The sequence below is a fragment of the Grus americana genome, chromosome 4 (genome assembly GCF_028858705.1).
Source record: "Grus americana isolate bGruAme1 chromosome 4, bGruAme1.mat, whole genome shotgun sequence".
In the NCBI taxonomy this organism is placed as follows: Eukaryota; Metazoa; Chordata; class Aves; order Gruiformes; family Gruidae; genus Grus; species Grus americana.
In genome coordinates this window covers 56,259,747-56,277,096 of record NC_072855.1, presented here as the reverse complement: position 1 = coordinate 56,277,096, position 17,350 = coordinate 56,259,747, and the positions used below count along the sequence as shown (strand labels likewise).

Here is a 17,350-nt window from a genome sequence, read left to right as displayed (position 1 = left end):
GCTCCATATGTGAGTATTTATTCACAGTTGATTTCTGTACACCGGCTTACCAGCAAGCATCAGTCAGCAGTGGTTCCAAGGACTTTCCTGCTGCTTGGCCTACCTCTGACCTAGCAGAGACACCTGGACAACAAGGCCCAGATTATCCTTTCCTTGAAACACTCAGGAAGACAGCCATCCCTGCAGAATACTGCCACAGATATCTTATTAGGCGGATGAGATGACAGGCTTCAGCAGGTCTCCTAGACTACAGTAGCTAGAATACAGGAATGGACACGACTGTTTTCTATTCGGCAGTTGACATTTCACATCCAGCTCAAAGAACTGAACTCCAGCCCTATCACTACTGGAAATTCTCCTCCACCAGCTATTTCAAAATATGAAAATTAATGCTGAATAACACAGTTTAAAAAAAATCAACTTCTTAAGGCTAATTTTTTTTTCTGCTGGCATATGGAAAAAGTGTGTTTGTGGAAGATGAATGCAATAATGCATGCCCCAACTTCATTCTCCCTGTGTATTTTAAAACCCCCTGCATGGGTTCTGGGTTAGGACAACACACCCATTATCACAGGTACAGTTGCCTTACAGTGCAAAATGAGTTATGAATTAAAAATGTACTGTCCATATCCGCTCTCACCAAAAATGGTCTGTCACAGGGATTCAAAAACCCCCACTCTGAGAGAAGAAATCCAAAAGAAACTCCTTCTACCCTCACTTTTGCTCTGGGTTATAGTTTTGCTGTGTGCACAACAATAACTCATAAAAATGCAAGACAACACCTCTATTTTTATACACATCACATCAGGTATTTTATCAATGTACCATTTTTCACAGAAGCAGGCTTTTGTGTGATTACTCCCACTTACAGCTACTACTCCCATTACTACTTATTAAGGCGAAAGTATATCTCGCAGGCTGGACAACAGCCTGGGATTTTTAGAATAATTTCAGCTGGGATATTTAACATCTAACTCTAAAGCACTGATGCTGTGAGTCCATCAGTGTAAAGGATTAGCTCTATCAATGATGAGGTTACTTCACATGAACTAAGAATTGCTTAAAGAACATTGCTGCTGCTTCCAAATTAGCCTTTCTACACACCACGTTTAACCAATAAACCTGGTTTACATACCAGATCAAAACCTCAGAAAGGCTACTTAGTTATGTTACTGATGGAATATATCCATCGTTCTAAATCTAGATTAGGCCACTAAGTAAGTGTGGATGGATTTTCAATGTACAAAGACTTAGAAATGCCAGTGAATTTATTTTTGTTAAGCCCCTTTGAAAATGTGGCTATATTTGTATTAACCGCAAAATCTATCTAGTTGCCTAAACATGGATCTCACTGTAGCGTTCACAACCTGCAACAAAAAAAAAAAATAATCCAACTTGTTTCAAAGTTTTGATTATTTCAGTTAGAGGGATACCTTCTAAGTGCATTTGCTGGAATTGGAAAGAGCATTTGGGAAGGCAATTTCACATCACCGAAGAAAGAATATTTCTACTAGCTGAGATGTTACAGCTGATATTGACAGGCTTTGGAAGCAAGTTTACAGACAGATCAGACCTATGTGCACTTCCTTACACGTACAAGTCTTGATTGGTGTAATTTATTAACAGGACAGAGAGGATGTTTTAAAGGAGGAGTGTTAATTAAAGGAGGAGCCTGATTTCAACTTCTTCCTATGTGTTTGTAAGAGTGAAAAAGACAGCTGAGTTCTGCTGACTTGTGTTACTAAGCAGCAGTAAGCACAATTATGTTCTATGTGCACTCTGCCAGTCAAAGGGACATAAAAGGAATTACTCCACACTTTGCAAAAGCAAGTTTAGCAAACCTAGTTCAGTTTCCATTTGCAACTGTACAGATGGATTATGGATGGAAGATCAGCAGCACTGAGTTACCAAGGCTTAGTGAGTTACTGCTTGTCAGCTGTGCCACACTCCAACCCTGTTAGAGCTGACACATACAGGCTTAAACCTCTGTCACAATTAAACCTTTACCTTAAATCACACAGTTGGTTTAAACTAACACTTTTCTTTTTCTCAACAGCCATGGGCAGAAGGCATGCCCATACATGTTTGGTGGAGCAGCTCAGCTGCACAGCAGAAAACGTATCCAGGTATGTTAGCAATCACTTGCCTGTGGCTCATCACGGTTCAGAGGTCTCCATAACCTGGGACAACCATGTCATGTATCAGAGCCTGTATTCTTGCTACACTCTGGCTCCAGCATGGCTCTCACCTTACATTTGTTGTCAGAAAGGTAAACTCAGAGGTGATCAGTGCCTACAGAGGAAACTATGCATGAGTAAGCAGGTGAGAGTCCAAAGGTGCTGTAGCACTTACAGGCATACCAAGGATGGCTCAAACTAGTTTAAGAAAAGCAGTTCAAGCTCACTAACAAAGAACTCAGCATTATTGCCTGAATATTTACAGCTTCGTTTTATGGACTCATTTGTAAATTGTGTCTCACTACTAATTTTTAAGCCTGACCCTATACTTGTTTTTATTGTGCAAATACAACTTATTCTAGAAACGGCAAAGAAAACGTATATCTAGTAGAGAAAGTCTGATGTGTATTTATTCTGCTCATTTCAGGGACAGGACTAAGAGGTTTGCCTTTCTACACAGAGAAAGTAGGAGAAATAACTGCGTACTTGGCTTTTTGGAAGTTTTTCAGTGATATCCCTTTGCACAGTAAAACACTCAAGTTTTCCTTTGAGGCCAGGAATGCTGCCTTCTGTGCCAGGTTAATCCTTCATACTGAATGCCACATTCCCAAGGTGGAGAGTTGACTATAGATTTTCTATTTGGCTGCAAGCACTAGAAAGATTCGCTTTCATTTAGTGTAATCTCCCACTCTGCGATATGACTGGAATTTTCACAACCCACAACTTGGGGCAGATTTTCTTGCTTTATTTTGCTAAGAGTCTGGCTCCCATTTAAAACTTAGAAGGAGCTGCTAAGTTTTTAATAAGGTCTTTACCCAAATGTCTGAGACTCCTCTGCAATTCAAAAAGTGTGTGAAAAAAATGGGAAAAGAGTGCATTTAGACACTTAATTGTATTCTTTTGAAAGTCTGGTCCCAGCTGCTGGAGATGAACACATAAAATCCATCTCTGCACTGCTTGGAAATGTCCATAGAGAAAAATCTGTGAATAATGGACTAAAACGCAGTGGAAGGAGGTGAGAATTCACCTAGCTTTAGCCTTAAAAAAAGAGCATTTACGGTATCTGAAAAAGTTAGTACTACAAATGACCTTATTGACAAAATTCAAAGAGGAAAAATAAAAAATATTTTCTGTATATTATTACTTTCGCCTCGTTTTCAACTTTTAATTATGAATCTTTTGATAGTATTACCTTATGCTATTCCTGTCTCCCAAGATCATAAAAATGCAACCCCAAATCAGACTTAGTGAGAAATTGACTTCCACCTAAACATGAGCTGCAATTTATGGTCACAACACAGGCGACAACTTGTGTAAGAAAAGGGCCATAGCGAGACCCTTTCGGTGTTTTGGTTTTGTTCTTAGTTTTGTTTTGTTGGGGTTTTTTAACAATGTGAATTATTGATACTTGCCAGTTAAGCATTCATAGCCTCAAACATTTATTTGAAAATCATTGAGCATTTAAAATTGCATTATGAAAGATGGACACAGATTCTATCATCCCTGGAATAACTTCAATCAACATACTTCACATTCTCCTTCCTTCTCTATAAACATGCATCCCAAGGAAAGGGCTACTTGTTACCAATCAGAGTCCTAAAAATCAGAATGATTCAAGCTATTGCCTGAGAGATATCAACCTGAGAACTTTGCATCAAAAAACAGTATCAGGGATATTATGTGCTAGAAGTACTTTACATAGCTTTTTTTACCAGTCATCTTATATACCTATTAAACATTGTGGGCTTTTAAAACGCTTGGGAAGGAAGAAGCCAGTCTTGCTGTTTACAGATTTGAACAAAACCTTTGCTGAGAGTCTACAGTTGTATTGCCAATGCTATTTCTATCTTTTGCCTAATATTTGCCTCCTACAGTCACTGCCCTGCAGACTAAGCAACTTAGAGCATTTAATATCTGTTTTACTTAAAAATGGCTTTGCAGAAAATGACCTAGTTTGCAGACATTTGCATCTAATAAAAAAAAAAAAAGGAGGACCAGTATTTATAGGTTCGCTCCTGCAAAAACTTAGGGGACATCACTCATGTATGCACTATTAAACACATGAGCGAGCATTCCCAGTATCAAAGGCTGTACTTTTAACAAGCTGAGGTCTCTGTGACACTCCTAACAATTTTAACTTCTACACAGTGCTAGCTGCCACCACAGAATACCTTTTGAAGATGTAGTTGAAGACTTATCTACTTGGTTATCCTGCAATTATATCAAAGATTCTAGATAGATGTGAGAATCTCAGAGATGTTTCTCTTCACATGTGACCCAGTAAAAGGATGCTGTCAGGGAGATTTATTCCCTTAGTTTGGGGTTACTGAAAGAATGTTTGCCTTTAATACTAACTGGAACATTTCCATTGACTTTTTAAGTGAAATGTCAATAATTTGGGTTTCCTTCTTGGACACAAATATTCTCGCCCTGCAGTGCTTGTAACATGACACAGTGTAGTGTTATGTCAGGCTGTTAGACCAGAGCACGAAATGAAGTGGAAACCGAACAGAAATTCCCAATTTCTCATTGCCCTAGCTAAAGTTTACCTTACTTGATTGCAATCATTTTTAGTACTGTTAATAACAGAGAATTTTAATGTGACAACATCCTTCTAAATAAGTCAGACTCACACGTGCAAAAGCCTAAGCTCTGCATTGTAAGAATGTGTGTGAACATGTGAAAGACATGACTAGGTGTGTACAAGCCTTTTCTACAAGTGACTAGAAGCCCCAGCAGCAGTGATACTCACGTTGGCACTGTCCCCAGGACAATCGGGCCCAGCCCCAGCAGCAGTCAATTCTGCTTCCAAACCGACACAGTCCTGTGGAGGAGATTATTTGTCTGGGCCACCTGAACAAGACAGTTCAAAAAAGTCTGGTGAAACATTTGAAAAGTAACTAAAATTATTCTATATTAAGAAAAAGAAGACAAAACCCTCTCCTGCATACAGAGATTAAAAAAAATAATAAATAACTGCTTTAAGCTGAATCTATGATATTTCTATCACTACTACTGTTTTTAGTTCAGAAAATGTAAATGACTATTAAGCAAAGAGTGGAAAACATAATTAGGGTAACTTTGTAAAGCCTGAAAAAACTGTCATGCTTTGCAATATGCTCGCTGCTGCCACTCCCAGGTTGGTATTGAATAATTTCATTAGTCTGAAATACAGAATTTATATGTGACAAACTGCCATCATAAAGTTTCGGCACTGGTTTATTTCACAACACATGGCCAAATTTTCTCACTGAAACATTAAAGGAAAAAAAAATCAAAACAAAAGCTTCCTGAACTGTTAAACAGAAATTAAATACAAAAGGGGAGCTGCAGTCTCCCCCTTGTCTCAAGGAACTACAAAGTACTGACATAAATTGTGAATGTTTTTTTATGACAAGCTGAAATAATGTGAACGCAGCCTTTGAACAAACCCTAAAAAGAAGTCCTTGCGAGGCAATCACGCTGCTGATTCACACGCACACCGGAGCGTTGCGCTGGGCAGTCCGCTCCTCGCAGCGCCCACGAAGCGTTCTCCAACTTGCCCTGCCGCCGCTCGCTACACCTGACACGGCTCAGCACGACCCACGAGGCACGCGCTCTCCAAGCATTCATTTTCACCTCGCTTCATGTTAAAACTTGAGTGGCAATCTTCACCGTATTCTGTTTCAAGTGCCTCGAGGCGTCAATAAACTAATTTTATTTTTACAGCACGCAAATTACTTTGTTTTTAATCCTTGCAGGACGCAACCCTGCCAGAACAATAAACTTTTTTACACCTTAGCCCGTATTTAGGTTGCCGAGCAATGCACGGGCCAAGGGCGGGGGGTACGGGGCCGAGCGCCTCCGTCCCGGGGAACCCCGGGAGCGGCACCGGGTGGCACCGGGACCCGCCCACGCCGCGCCTCCACCTGCGGCCGTCGGCTGGGCCGGGGAGGTCGGCCCACCTGGCCCCTCAGCCAGCCGGCCGTGCCCGTGGGCACCTCTTCTCGGCTGGGGGGCGGGAGTGCCGAGACAAGTCCCGCCGAGGGCTTCAGGAGCCCCCGCCTCACCGGGAGGCAGTCCCGGGGGCCCGTAACGAGCCCCCCCGCCGCCATTTCGCGTCCGGGCAGTCTGGTGGTAGTTAGAAGCCCCCGGGGCGTTACAGCCACAGGCGCCGAAGCCCGCCGGCCGCCCTGGGGAGAGCCCAGGCTCCCTCCGCTCTCCCCGCGAGGGCTCCGACCTGCCCGAGGAAACACCAACTTCCCTGCCCAGCCGGCCCCCGACCACGGTCCCCCGGGAGCCGGCGCCTACCTTCTGTCAAACTCCCCGGCCGCCCCCAGGGAGAGGCAGGACGCCAGGAGCAGCCGCAGGGAGAGCTCCATGGCCGGCGGGGCTCTCCCGCCGCGCGGGCTGGCCGCCCAGGCGGCCCGGGGTGGGCAGCGGTGGCGGAGACGCTCCCCACCTCCACGCTGCAAGGCGGACTGCGGGGCAAGGGGTCCGGCTGCCGCCGACGCCGGCTGCGCTGCGACAGCGAGCCCCTCTCTCTCTGCCCGCCCGCCCCGCTGCCGGGCGGAGGAGGCGCTGCACGGGGAGCGGCACCGCCGCCCGTCCCCGGCAGAGGCGCCCGCGGTCGTGCTGCCCGCCTCCCCGCTGAGCGGCACCTGACGGCCTGCGGCGTGTCCCCCCACCGGCAGGGTCGCTCCCCTTGCTGCGTGCCAGCCGTGCCGTACCGGGAACGACAGCGGCCGCGTGAGTTGCAGGAGGCAAAAACCGCGGTCTGAACGCACCAATAAGGTGGGCATTAGTTGTATAAGCTTTTCTAGCTCCAACTTCATGAAGTAGGATGGCCACCAACTCCTCTCTGTCAGCAAAGTCCACAGCTAAAGCCAAGAGCATTAAGATTTGGCCTTCTTTTGCCAACCAAACTTGTCCCAGAATAAAGCTTTTCAAAAGAATTACAAGGTGTATGTGGTTTTTTTCTGGCTCAAAGGCTCCTATTAATAGCTCTCAGATGTTGGGGTGTGTGTGACATAAGGTGTTCTAGCCCTTGTCCAGACGAAAAAAGTGACAAGTTTAAACATGACCCACACAGCATGTAATGACATCCTAGCACCACTACCAACAGCAACAACCGCATCTGTACTCTACATTAACATGCTAAAATACAGCAGTTATTTTTGCTTTGTTTCTATGAACTTCAGCTCTTGGGACTTACTGAGGGGACACTGAATAACAGCCTGTCATCAATTCAGGGTCAGAGCTGCTCCAAGATCCCTCTGATTACAGACAGATGGGGCCAACAACTTGGACTAGGTTGCAGCATTGGTTTTGATCTGTGACTAAATCAAGGCTTAAATCACATCAGCTGTTTTTACAAGGGTCTGGCTGCAGCTTAGAAGCAGAAAGCAAAGATCTTTTGGGTTATGCTATAACACAAAGCCAAACCCTTTAGGGAGCATTTGGATGCCAAATATGATTTCGGGCTTTAGATTTGAGCTGGCAGTCCTGTACAGGGCATTGTCCACCTTCAAACCACTTCACAGATAATTCAAGCAACATTGCACAAAGGTAACTACTTTTTGCACAATACAAATTGTGCCAGTGAACTTTCAAAAATCACACATTTCCTGACTGGTTTTACCACTTTCTGATCAAGTTTGTAGCAGAAAGCCCAATCCAATGCTCCCTCACCTCTTTTTGTCATCTTTTGAGGCCCATACATTCCCTGTGCTAAGCCTTCTGATCAACGGCCTCAACCCCAGCACTTTTCAGACACAGAGAAAAAACAACTGTAAAAGCTACAAAGTGATTCTGCAATGCGCTCGTTACCTATGCCTAGATAACAAGCAAGCCCTTTTAGAGGAGTCAGATAAATACAGAAAGTGCAGCTCTTGACTGATCAGTCACTTTTTTTTTCTTTTTTTTGTCACTTGGATATGGGATGACAGACCTTGCAGAATGAATTCACTGCCAAGATTTTATGGGCAAAAGGGGAGAAATCCTGTTTGTGATAACCACAGGGATTTCTCTCTGGTAACAGTATCCGCCTGTATGTCTCCAACTTGTAGAAAGAAGTGTCCACAAATTACACTGCAGCCAAGTTCAAGACAGGTGCCAAAAGCAACATTTGAACTTCACTGTGAATTCAGGTCTAGGGCAACCTGACACTTTCCCTCTGATGTCCAAAGGGACATGTCATAGAAGCGATTCCTTTCATGCAATGCTGCACAGTGGTACTTATGTACACAGCAACTTTAAAGCACATTCTACTCCTTTAAAGCATGTATACTTGCAAATGATAGTAAGATCATTTAATGTCCCCAGACTGCACTCAGTATTAAGATTTCCTCAGCAGCCTGTTTGGCACTTTTATATGTTAATACTAGTGTGCTGGTCAGATGTGGTGCCTAGTCCAATTAAGACTGTCTGCTTTTGGTTAACTTCTGCTGCCTTTACAATTTGTTTTGGAATATCAGCCTGAAAAAAAGCAGTTAACCAGCCACTGAAAGATCGCATATGGCACTTCCATACCCATCAATGGGACTGACCATCCAGTTATTTATGAATTCAGTTATTTTGGCAATGCGTTATCAATGCCAATAGTTTTCTTAATGAGGTAGTTTCTCATATCCAGGACACTAGCAGGATTACTGAGTGAGCAGGCAAAGAACCAAATCTCTTGACAAGTTAAAGGTGGATAAAGCTGTCTTCCATACCCCACTGCTGTGTGAGTGTGCATCAAGGTAATATAGAGAAGATGGAGATGATGTTGGAAGTATTACCAGAAGTACTTTCATGCCTTACGTTTAGTGAAGCAGTATGAAAGCATGGCAAATGTTGAAGCCATAGGGTGGGCTGACCTGATGTTCAGCAAGACGTTAGCAATAAAGTCCAGCAGCTCGGCAGCAAGCACTCAGACTGATGACTAGCACATACCCAAGTGGAGGATGGACAAAAGAACAAGCGTCCAAGAAAGCTTTTTCCAAGATACTGATAAGACACTGGGTGGAGTGCAACACGATAGTCAGGTTTTTAGCTGCAAATTAGCAACAGTGAAGCAGAAACACAGAGGAAGACATAGTATTTTGAACAGCAATGCTGTACCCTTGTGTATGAAAAAGTCAAAACGCATGCAGCAATTGCAAACAGGAAGGCAAATTCTGCCTGAAAAGGTGTTTATTTTATGCAAGCATAGTGACCCTTCCCACCATGCTTATTTTACTCTTCTCCATTCCCCCATAAAGATCTTTATGTACTTGTGCCAAATAAGCCACACTATGAGCCATGATCTTCATCTCAGACTTCAAGTCTCATGGATATATTGAGCTCAGGTTGAGACCCTTCTATGAAAATCAAGACCCGAAACTTGTTAAGATACTCTGTGTTGAGAGCAGAAGAGACTAAAATACTTGCAGTTGCCCATGCCATTAGAAAGCCCATTAGGTTCTGAATTATCTAGAATTTCCCAGGGTATGAAGCTCTAGGTATACTATTGCTGCACTCTACACCGTAAGTGATAAAGACACATCTGACTACACACAAACCTGAATTTTGGTGATAAGGTGGCAGAGAGCAAAGACTATCAGTGGCTCGTGGCAAGTGGTGTTCCCCAGGGCTTAGTACTGGGGCCAGTTCTCTTTAACATCTCTATCAGTGATCTGGACGAGGGGATCGAGTGCACCTTCAATAAGTTTGCAGTTGGGTAGGAGTGTTGATCTGCTGGAGGGTAGGAAGGCTCTACAGAGGGATCTGGACAAGCTGGATCGATGGGTTGAGGCCATCTTTATGAGGTTCAACAAAGCTAAGTGCCAGGTCCTGCACTTGGGTCACAACAACCCCAGGCAATGCTACAGGGTTGGGGAAGAGTGGCTGGAAAGCTGCCTGGTGGAAAAGGACCTGGGGCTGCTGGTCAACAGCTGGCTGAATATGAGCCAGCAGTGTGCCAAGGTGGCCAATAGCATCCTGGCTTGTATCAAAAATAGTGTGGCCAGCAGGACTAGGGACACGATCGTCCCCCTGTAGTCGGCACTGGTGAGGCTGCACCTCGAGTGCTGTGTTCAGTTTTGGGCCCCTCAGTACAAGAAAGACATGGAGGTGCTGGAGCGTGTCCAGAGAAGGGCAACAAAGCTGGTGAAGGCTCTAGAGCACAAGTCTGATGAGAAGCAGCTGAGGGAACTGGGGTGGTTTAGCCTGGAGAAGAAGAGGCTGAGGGGAGACCTTATGGCTCTCTACAACTCTGTGAAAGGAGGTTGTAGCCAGGTGGGTGTTGGTCTCTTCTCCCAAGTAACAAGCGATAGGACAAGAGGAAATGGCCTCATGTTGCGCCAGGGGAGGTTTAGATTGGATATTACGAAAAATTTCTTCGCCGAAAGGGTTGTCAAGCATTGGAACAGGCTGCCCAGGGAAGTGGTTGAGTCACCATCCCTGGAGGTATTTAAAAGACGTGTAGATGTGGTGCTTAGGGACATGGTTCAGCGGTGGACTTGGCAGTGCTAGGTTAACGGTTGGACTTGATGATCTTAAAGGTCTTTTCCAATCAAAACAATTCTATGATTCTATGAAATGCTCTAGAGAGTGGGGCTTGCTAATTCTGCTGCAGAGAGGGTAAAGGTGGTGTGGCGTGTGGCACAGCACAGTTAAACAACACATGCAGGAATGCGTTCAATATACCGCTTAGTACAGTACTAATATTTTTCCAAAAAAACAATACAGTGCAGTGTTAAACTCCATTAAAGAACCAGTGTCATGAACAATGTATGTAACTGGTAATACAAGTAACATCAACTAAAAAAGCATGTAAACAACTGGAAACCCAGTTCTAATTAAATGAAGCTTAGAGTTTTCTCTAGTGAAATGAACCTTTCTTGTATGCGTGGGACCTGTTCCTCTTAAACAATAATACTTACTTTTACTTCACTTGCAGTAGACTGTGTCCAGCGGTCTCAGTGTTTAAAACTTTAGCTGCAGGGCTAAATACAGGTTTCTAATACACTCTTTACAGCTACAACCATTCCTGAGGGGGAAAAAACCAACAGAACAAAACCAGTTTCTGGAACACTCCCTGCCATTGACTGGACAGGCAATATTAAGAAAAAAGAGCTGAAAAGATACAAGCAGTAGATATATGTTAGGCTGACAGATATTGCTAGATACGGTAGATGATAGAATATGGTAGATTGACAGAAATCACACAGAAACAACTTTAAAATTTATCTTCATTGTTACAAGTAGGTATGAATTGGACATCATCACACCGGTAAAATATATTGCTTTCAGAGCAATCTACTGCCAGGTAACTTTTCTTTGAGGGCGGCATTAAATGAGTAACTTCTTTCAAGTCCGCTTTTTAAAATATTAACTTCTTCCTTGTTGTCTTAAAACATATTACAAATATTAATGAATTAAGTCCTCTATTCAACAGAATCAGGCAATACTTTTTGTAACTCTCCTATTTACATAAGCAGAAATTAAGGAACAGAAAATTATTTTCCCACAAATCAAATCATCTGTCAAACTAGAAATAGATTTCCTGTTTTCCAATTTCATTCTTATACCACAAATCCATCCTTCCTCCCTTCTTTCACCCTCATTGAGGCTAAGAAACTTAACCACAAATACCACACTACCCCAAGTCACTAAATCACACTATGACATGTGTAAGAAACACTTGATTTGTAGTTAATAGCATGCATGATAATATTTTGCTTTTGCGATGCTAATGTAACATCTATGTGTTACATCTATATGTGGAACAGAAGAAAATAATCCAAATTATTTACAAAACTTTCAATGTCATTACTTTTCCTCTGGGGCTATGCAATTCTGCTTTTCAACCAACTTTATATATGGTATATTTAAAAATAGTATTTATTGAGTAAATATTATCTCCGTCATATGTTAGGTAACAATCTCTGTCAGTCACGTGTTAATAAGAAAACTGTGAGGCATCAAGAAAACCCAGCAATTCAATCAGCTAAATCAATCTTGGTAATCCCTCATAGCAAACCTACTAGAAAGGGTGAGAAAGTCATCAAAACTATCAGACACTGTAGTATCAAAGTACCTTCTGCACAGATAAATACTGTGCTTTGGAAATACTAATTCAAAAGCTTCCAAATGCTTTTTCTGCATCAGGTCTTCCAAATTAATTTGCCTTTTCCAATATTTTTTCCCACACATACTTGATCCTTTAAAAAATTATAAGTGGTATTTGTGTTGAAGTTTCCTGCATTTCATTACAGTGTAAAGAATTTATTTTCCCCTGTAAATAAACAATAATTTACCTTGCAAAGGCCAGTAAAATTTCATATTCCTTTCTGCATATGTCTTTTAAACAGATTTCTAACTGTCCACATGATCAATTTTTGTACCAAAGGTATTTTGCATAGAGGATAAGAATGATAATCCCCCAAATTTAACATTACCCTGTTCATTAGGGAGTCAGTCTACTTGGCCTCACCTGCAACACAATCATCGAATGCAGAAAAATCCACAACTGACGTAAAAGACATCTTCATCAGGATGCTGAGGGACAGCAGAGCCACCTTCAAAAAATGGTGCTAAACTGCCCACACTAATCCCAGCCTTGCACATCCTGCACCCCTCAGTGACGCCAGCAACGAAAGAGATACAACTGTTGGAAAACCTGGGCTTAAGAAGTTTTTTTGTGGACAGGACCAGAAACTACATTGCATTGATCCCCATGTGCAGGCAGGCAAAAGGGTGGAAATGAGATGAGTTCTGCATGTGAGTGAAACACAGTTGTGAATGCCTTCACAGATTGAGCAGAAAAACATGCATATGGCCTCTGACGCTGTCTGAAAAAGGGAGAAAGAGAAGAAAGTTTTAGGAACCTGTTGAATAAATGACTGACAAACTATTTTATGCAATCGGATTGTTAGCACTGAACAGAATGCCTCCAATCAGCATCGTTACCTACTCCAGGTTGTTTCAGGCAGTTAGCCCTCATTGTTCACCACTCTAGCTCAGTCGGCCTTTGGGAAAGTGCCTCACAAACCAGCTAGATTTGGTGAAAAGGAGGCAGGGTTAAGTTTCCAAAGGAGCCTGGCTTTGTCATGGTTCTGTAACAGCATTTTCCACATAATCTTTTTAAGGTCCTACTGTTCCAATAATACACTCCGTTCAATACAACTCCTACGGCTTTATGACATGGTGTTTTGCAGGTCATACTACAGCCCTTCATGTCCAGTTTTACACCCTGCAGTCAATGTTCAATTCAGTCTCCTTTCCTCAGGAAACCGAATCCTTAAACACAAGAAAACCGTTCAATACATCACTAATACATTGTCACCTAAATCACTATCATCTCCATGGGTGACACGCACATGCACTTAGCAGTCAGGGCGAAGAGACCAGAACTGAGGCACAAGCAAGACGTTTAGCCTGAGTGGAAATTACCAAAGAAATATTACTTATACGGCAAGAAAGTACACATACTCGGCAACACTCAGAATCAACAGTATACTGTCTTTTTCATGGGCAAGAAGTGCATAAAAACCTTCTGTTCAACAATATTGAAGGCCAATGGCAGATTCTTTAAAAAAAAAAAAAGCAAAAATTAAATCACCAGATTACTATCTATAACTAAAAGAAAATATAAAGAAAAAAACAGGAGAGTCACATATGTCATACAGAGGAGAACTATAAAAAGAGCTGTTAAGAATCAAAAAACCACAAGTACGTGAGCTGAAACCAAACTTAACCTCACAGGCTGCCATAACTTTAACAAAAGAAAAAGGCAACATTAACAGAAGAGATCTCCATGAAGACATGTTCTTGACCACAGTTCTAATGTAAACTGATTTGAATCAAGCAAGCCAACTGTTTTGTGTATTACCTGAAATAATTATGGCCTTTACATGAGTTTTCTCTTTCATGAACCCAGACTGCAAGCTAGGACTTCTTGGACTACGTAAGAATTTTAACATACAAGAAACAGCCATAAATCAGCCTGAAAAGTTACCAGAATTGCTTTTAGGACAGAAGAAGCAAATAATCTGGTGCAGCATGGATTCAATTGTTTCTGCTCATGAAATACAGTCCTTACAGCAAGAAATACATTGAGAGATGCAGAACCAGAAGGAAATGATTTACAGTAGCCTAAGATATCAGCCTTGACTATCACACAGTTTTTGTAACTTTGTTTTTTCCCATGCCTGGGGCTCATTGCCAATATCAGACCAAAAAAAAATCTGAGGTCCATATATTAATACAGGTATGCTGCCCAGGCTACCTATATAAATTATGACAATGACTTTCCAGAGAGAAATGACCAAGCACTACTTTAACCTGATCTTTTAGATTTTCTTTTTTCATACCGAACCTTGAATTGCTACATAAATTCTGGCAAAGATGGAATAAATTAACTCAAAAGATATAAATCACTCTGGTTCCTGATTTTCCCTCTGTTTCATTTGGTTTCAGGTGCTGTAACTTTGCTTGCCAGAGCTGAGCTATAGCTATGTAATGAGATGGATCCTCTGGTAAAGGTTGCTGATAAATTGACCTAGAACTACTTTTGTAAATGAATTTAAATTGTTATTCTCAAGGGGAAAATGGGCTTGTCTAATTGATAGAATTCTTTATTTCCGTCCTGTTTTGACACACAGAGAATTCCTAGTACACTCTGAGATACCAAGGGGGACCGGTGGGCAGAAAAACCTACTACAGATGCTCTGAGGGAGAGTTTTCGTATAATTATGATATTGTTGACCCAGCTCCTCTGTTCAACTCTATGTAACTGCAATCTTTGAAAGAACTTTCAGAAGCTAAAACAGTATGGACAGCTGATCATTTCTATTGCTGTTTCAGTGAATCACAGAATGGCTGAGGTTGGAAGGGATCTCAGTAGGTCATCTGGTCCAAACCCCCTCCCTCAAGCAGGGTAACCTACCAGGTTGCCCAGGACCATGTCCAGGCAGCTTCTGAATAGCTTCAAGGATGGAGACTCCACAACCTCTCTGGGAAACCCATGCCAGTGCTCAGTCACCCTCACTGTGAAAAACTATTTCCTGATGTTCAGATGGAATCTCCTGTTTGTGTCCATTGCCTCTCGTCTTGCCACTGGATACTGCTGAAAAGCACCTGTCTCCACCCTCTTTACACCTTCCTTTCAGATATTTGTCCACATTGATGAAATTCCCCCCGACCCTTCTCTTCTGCACACTAAACAGTCCCAGCTGTCTCAGCCTTTCCTCATAGCAGAGATGCTCTCATCCCTTAATCACCTTAGCGCCCTTTGCCAGACTGTCTCCAACAGCTTTGCATCTCTCACTGGACACAGCGCTCCAGGTATGGCCTTACCAGCGTTCAGTAGAGGGGAAGGATCGCCTCCCTTGACCTGCTAGCAACAAACCTCCTAATGCAGCCCAGGATACCATTAGCTGCCTTTGCAGCAAGAGCACATCGCTGGCTCATGTTTGACTTGGTGTCCACCAGGACCTCCAAGCTCTATTATGCAAAGCTGCTTTCCAGCCAGGCACCTGTCAACATACAGTGCACGGGGTTGTTCCTCCCCAGGTGCAGGACTTCGCACTCTCCTTTCTTGAACTTCATGAGGTTCTTGTCAGCCCATTGCTCCAGCCTGTTGAGGTCCCTCTGTATGGCAGCATGACCACATCAGCCACTGCTCTCAGTTTTGTGCCATCAGCAAGCCTGCTGAGGATACACTGTCCCCCATTATTCAGATCATTAATGAAGATGTTAAACAGAACTGGACCCAGTACTGACCTCTGTGAAAGTAACAATTTATACCAATAAAGTTTTCATATGTTTTAAGTCAAAACCAAAAACAATCTCATAGAAGTACGGTGTAGTAATAGTTAAATAAAGCACATGGCTGGTATGATGATTATTGCTTCTGAGCCTTTTAATGCCTTTCAGCATTACAGATTTTGTTTGTGGTTTTCATTAGGTAGGATCTGAGAGACTAAAACGTGCATGAAATTCACATCTTCAGAATACATTGTGAGAGATAAGAGGATGGAAAAGATTTAAGATGGGTTTAAGTGCTCAATATAAGAGGAAATGAAGCAGTTTCAGGGTTATCTACAGGTTTTTGGTAAAGAGTTACTGATTCGTCTATATTCTGCTAAAACAATGCAGTAACATTCAATTTTACTTTGTACTATGTTTTTCTTGAAGCTGTATATTCAAAAACAGTAAGTCCAAATACACTTCTAAAGACTTCTATGGGTTTTCACAAATATCTTTTGAGATAAGACAATAATTTGGGATTCTGTTTTAAAATGCAATTCAACACATGCCTGAACTATTGAAATAAACCAGAATTCTCCTGAACTGCGATTTTCATAAGGTAGAGAAATACAATAGTTCTGGCTGAGATGGATTGGGAGCACCAGACTAGAAACTTTTTTCATCGTTAATAAAGATAATCTGCAGAAGGAAAAGTGAGAAAATTTCAGGAACAGAAAACGAATTGTAACAGCTAGCATGAAAGGAAAGGGGAAACCTAAGAAAGAGACTGGACAATTTTAAATATGGGTTTGCAGACCGTATCAAAGTGTTCCAGGACAAATGAAAAACAGTCCAAGTTGTAAAGGCCCCTGTAAAACTTTGAATACCAGAATCCATAGGTAACAGAATTAATGACAGAATTAATGAACAGTTCTGTGGACAGATAGAAGATGGAACTAGGACAAAGGGATAAAAGTTGGTTTCTGTCACATTTCAGAAAGTACATTTTATTCCTGTCTTTTTAGTTCTAATACATAAATAACCATGACTGATAACTATGCTTGGTCAAGTACGGGAAGTATTAGAGTTGAAAAGAGAGACAGGAAAGTGTCTATAAAAAGCTCTACTGTCTTTCAAGAACTATAGCCTGAACTACTCTAAAATATTTTGCAAGAATCTGAAGAGTGTAAAAGCCGCTCCTTTAAACTGACAAACTGTCAGCTCTCAAAGACAGAGGCCAACTATCCAGATAAATGAGGTGTCATTTTTCCTTTGAGTGCAGTTAAAGAATGTCATCTGCCCATCAGAAAATCAGACTGTCAAGCTTGCATAGTACTCAGTTTCTACTTTTACTGAAACTAAAGGCAATGATCATATAAGGAAAAAGGAATACATGTTAAACATGTTAAATCAGGAAGCAATCAAATGAAGACCACTTAAAGGATCAGATTTGTTTGTACTGTAAATGACATTAAAGA

General features: G+C 42.1%; 1 protein-coding gene across 8 annotated transcripts in view; it reads right to left on the bottom strand.

Annotated features, from left to right (window-relative positions):
* Positions 1 to 6,785, bottom strand: part of NPNT (nephronectin) — a 54,169-nt gene extending 47,384 nt beyond the window's left edge. For 2 of the 8 annotated variants that reach the window (XM_054824782.1, XM_054824780.1), the window contains exons 1-2: positions 6,468 to 6,773; positions 4,930 to 5,030 (exon numbers count right to left, since the gene is read on the bottom strand). In XM_054824782.1, the coding sequence (XP_054680757.1) occupies positions 4,930 to 5,030; positions 6,468 to 6,538 (172 nt within the window). In that variant the 5' untranslated portion in view covers positions 6,539 to 6,773. Of the gene's footprint in view, positions 1 to 4,929; positions 5,031 to 5,608; positions 5,907 to 6,467 lie in introns of those variants that run through there. The other 6 variants (XM_054824776.1, XM_054824779.1, XM_054824775.1 and 3 more) reach the window with 6 other exon arrangements.
* Between the last annotated feature and the right edge of the window lie 10,565 nt (positions 6,786 to 17,350).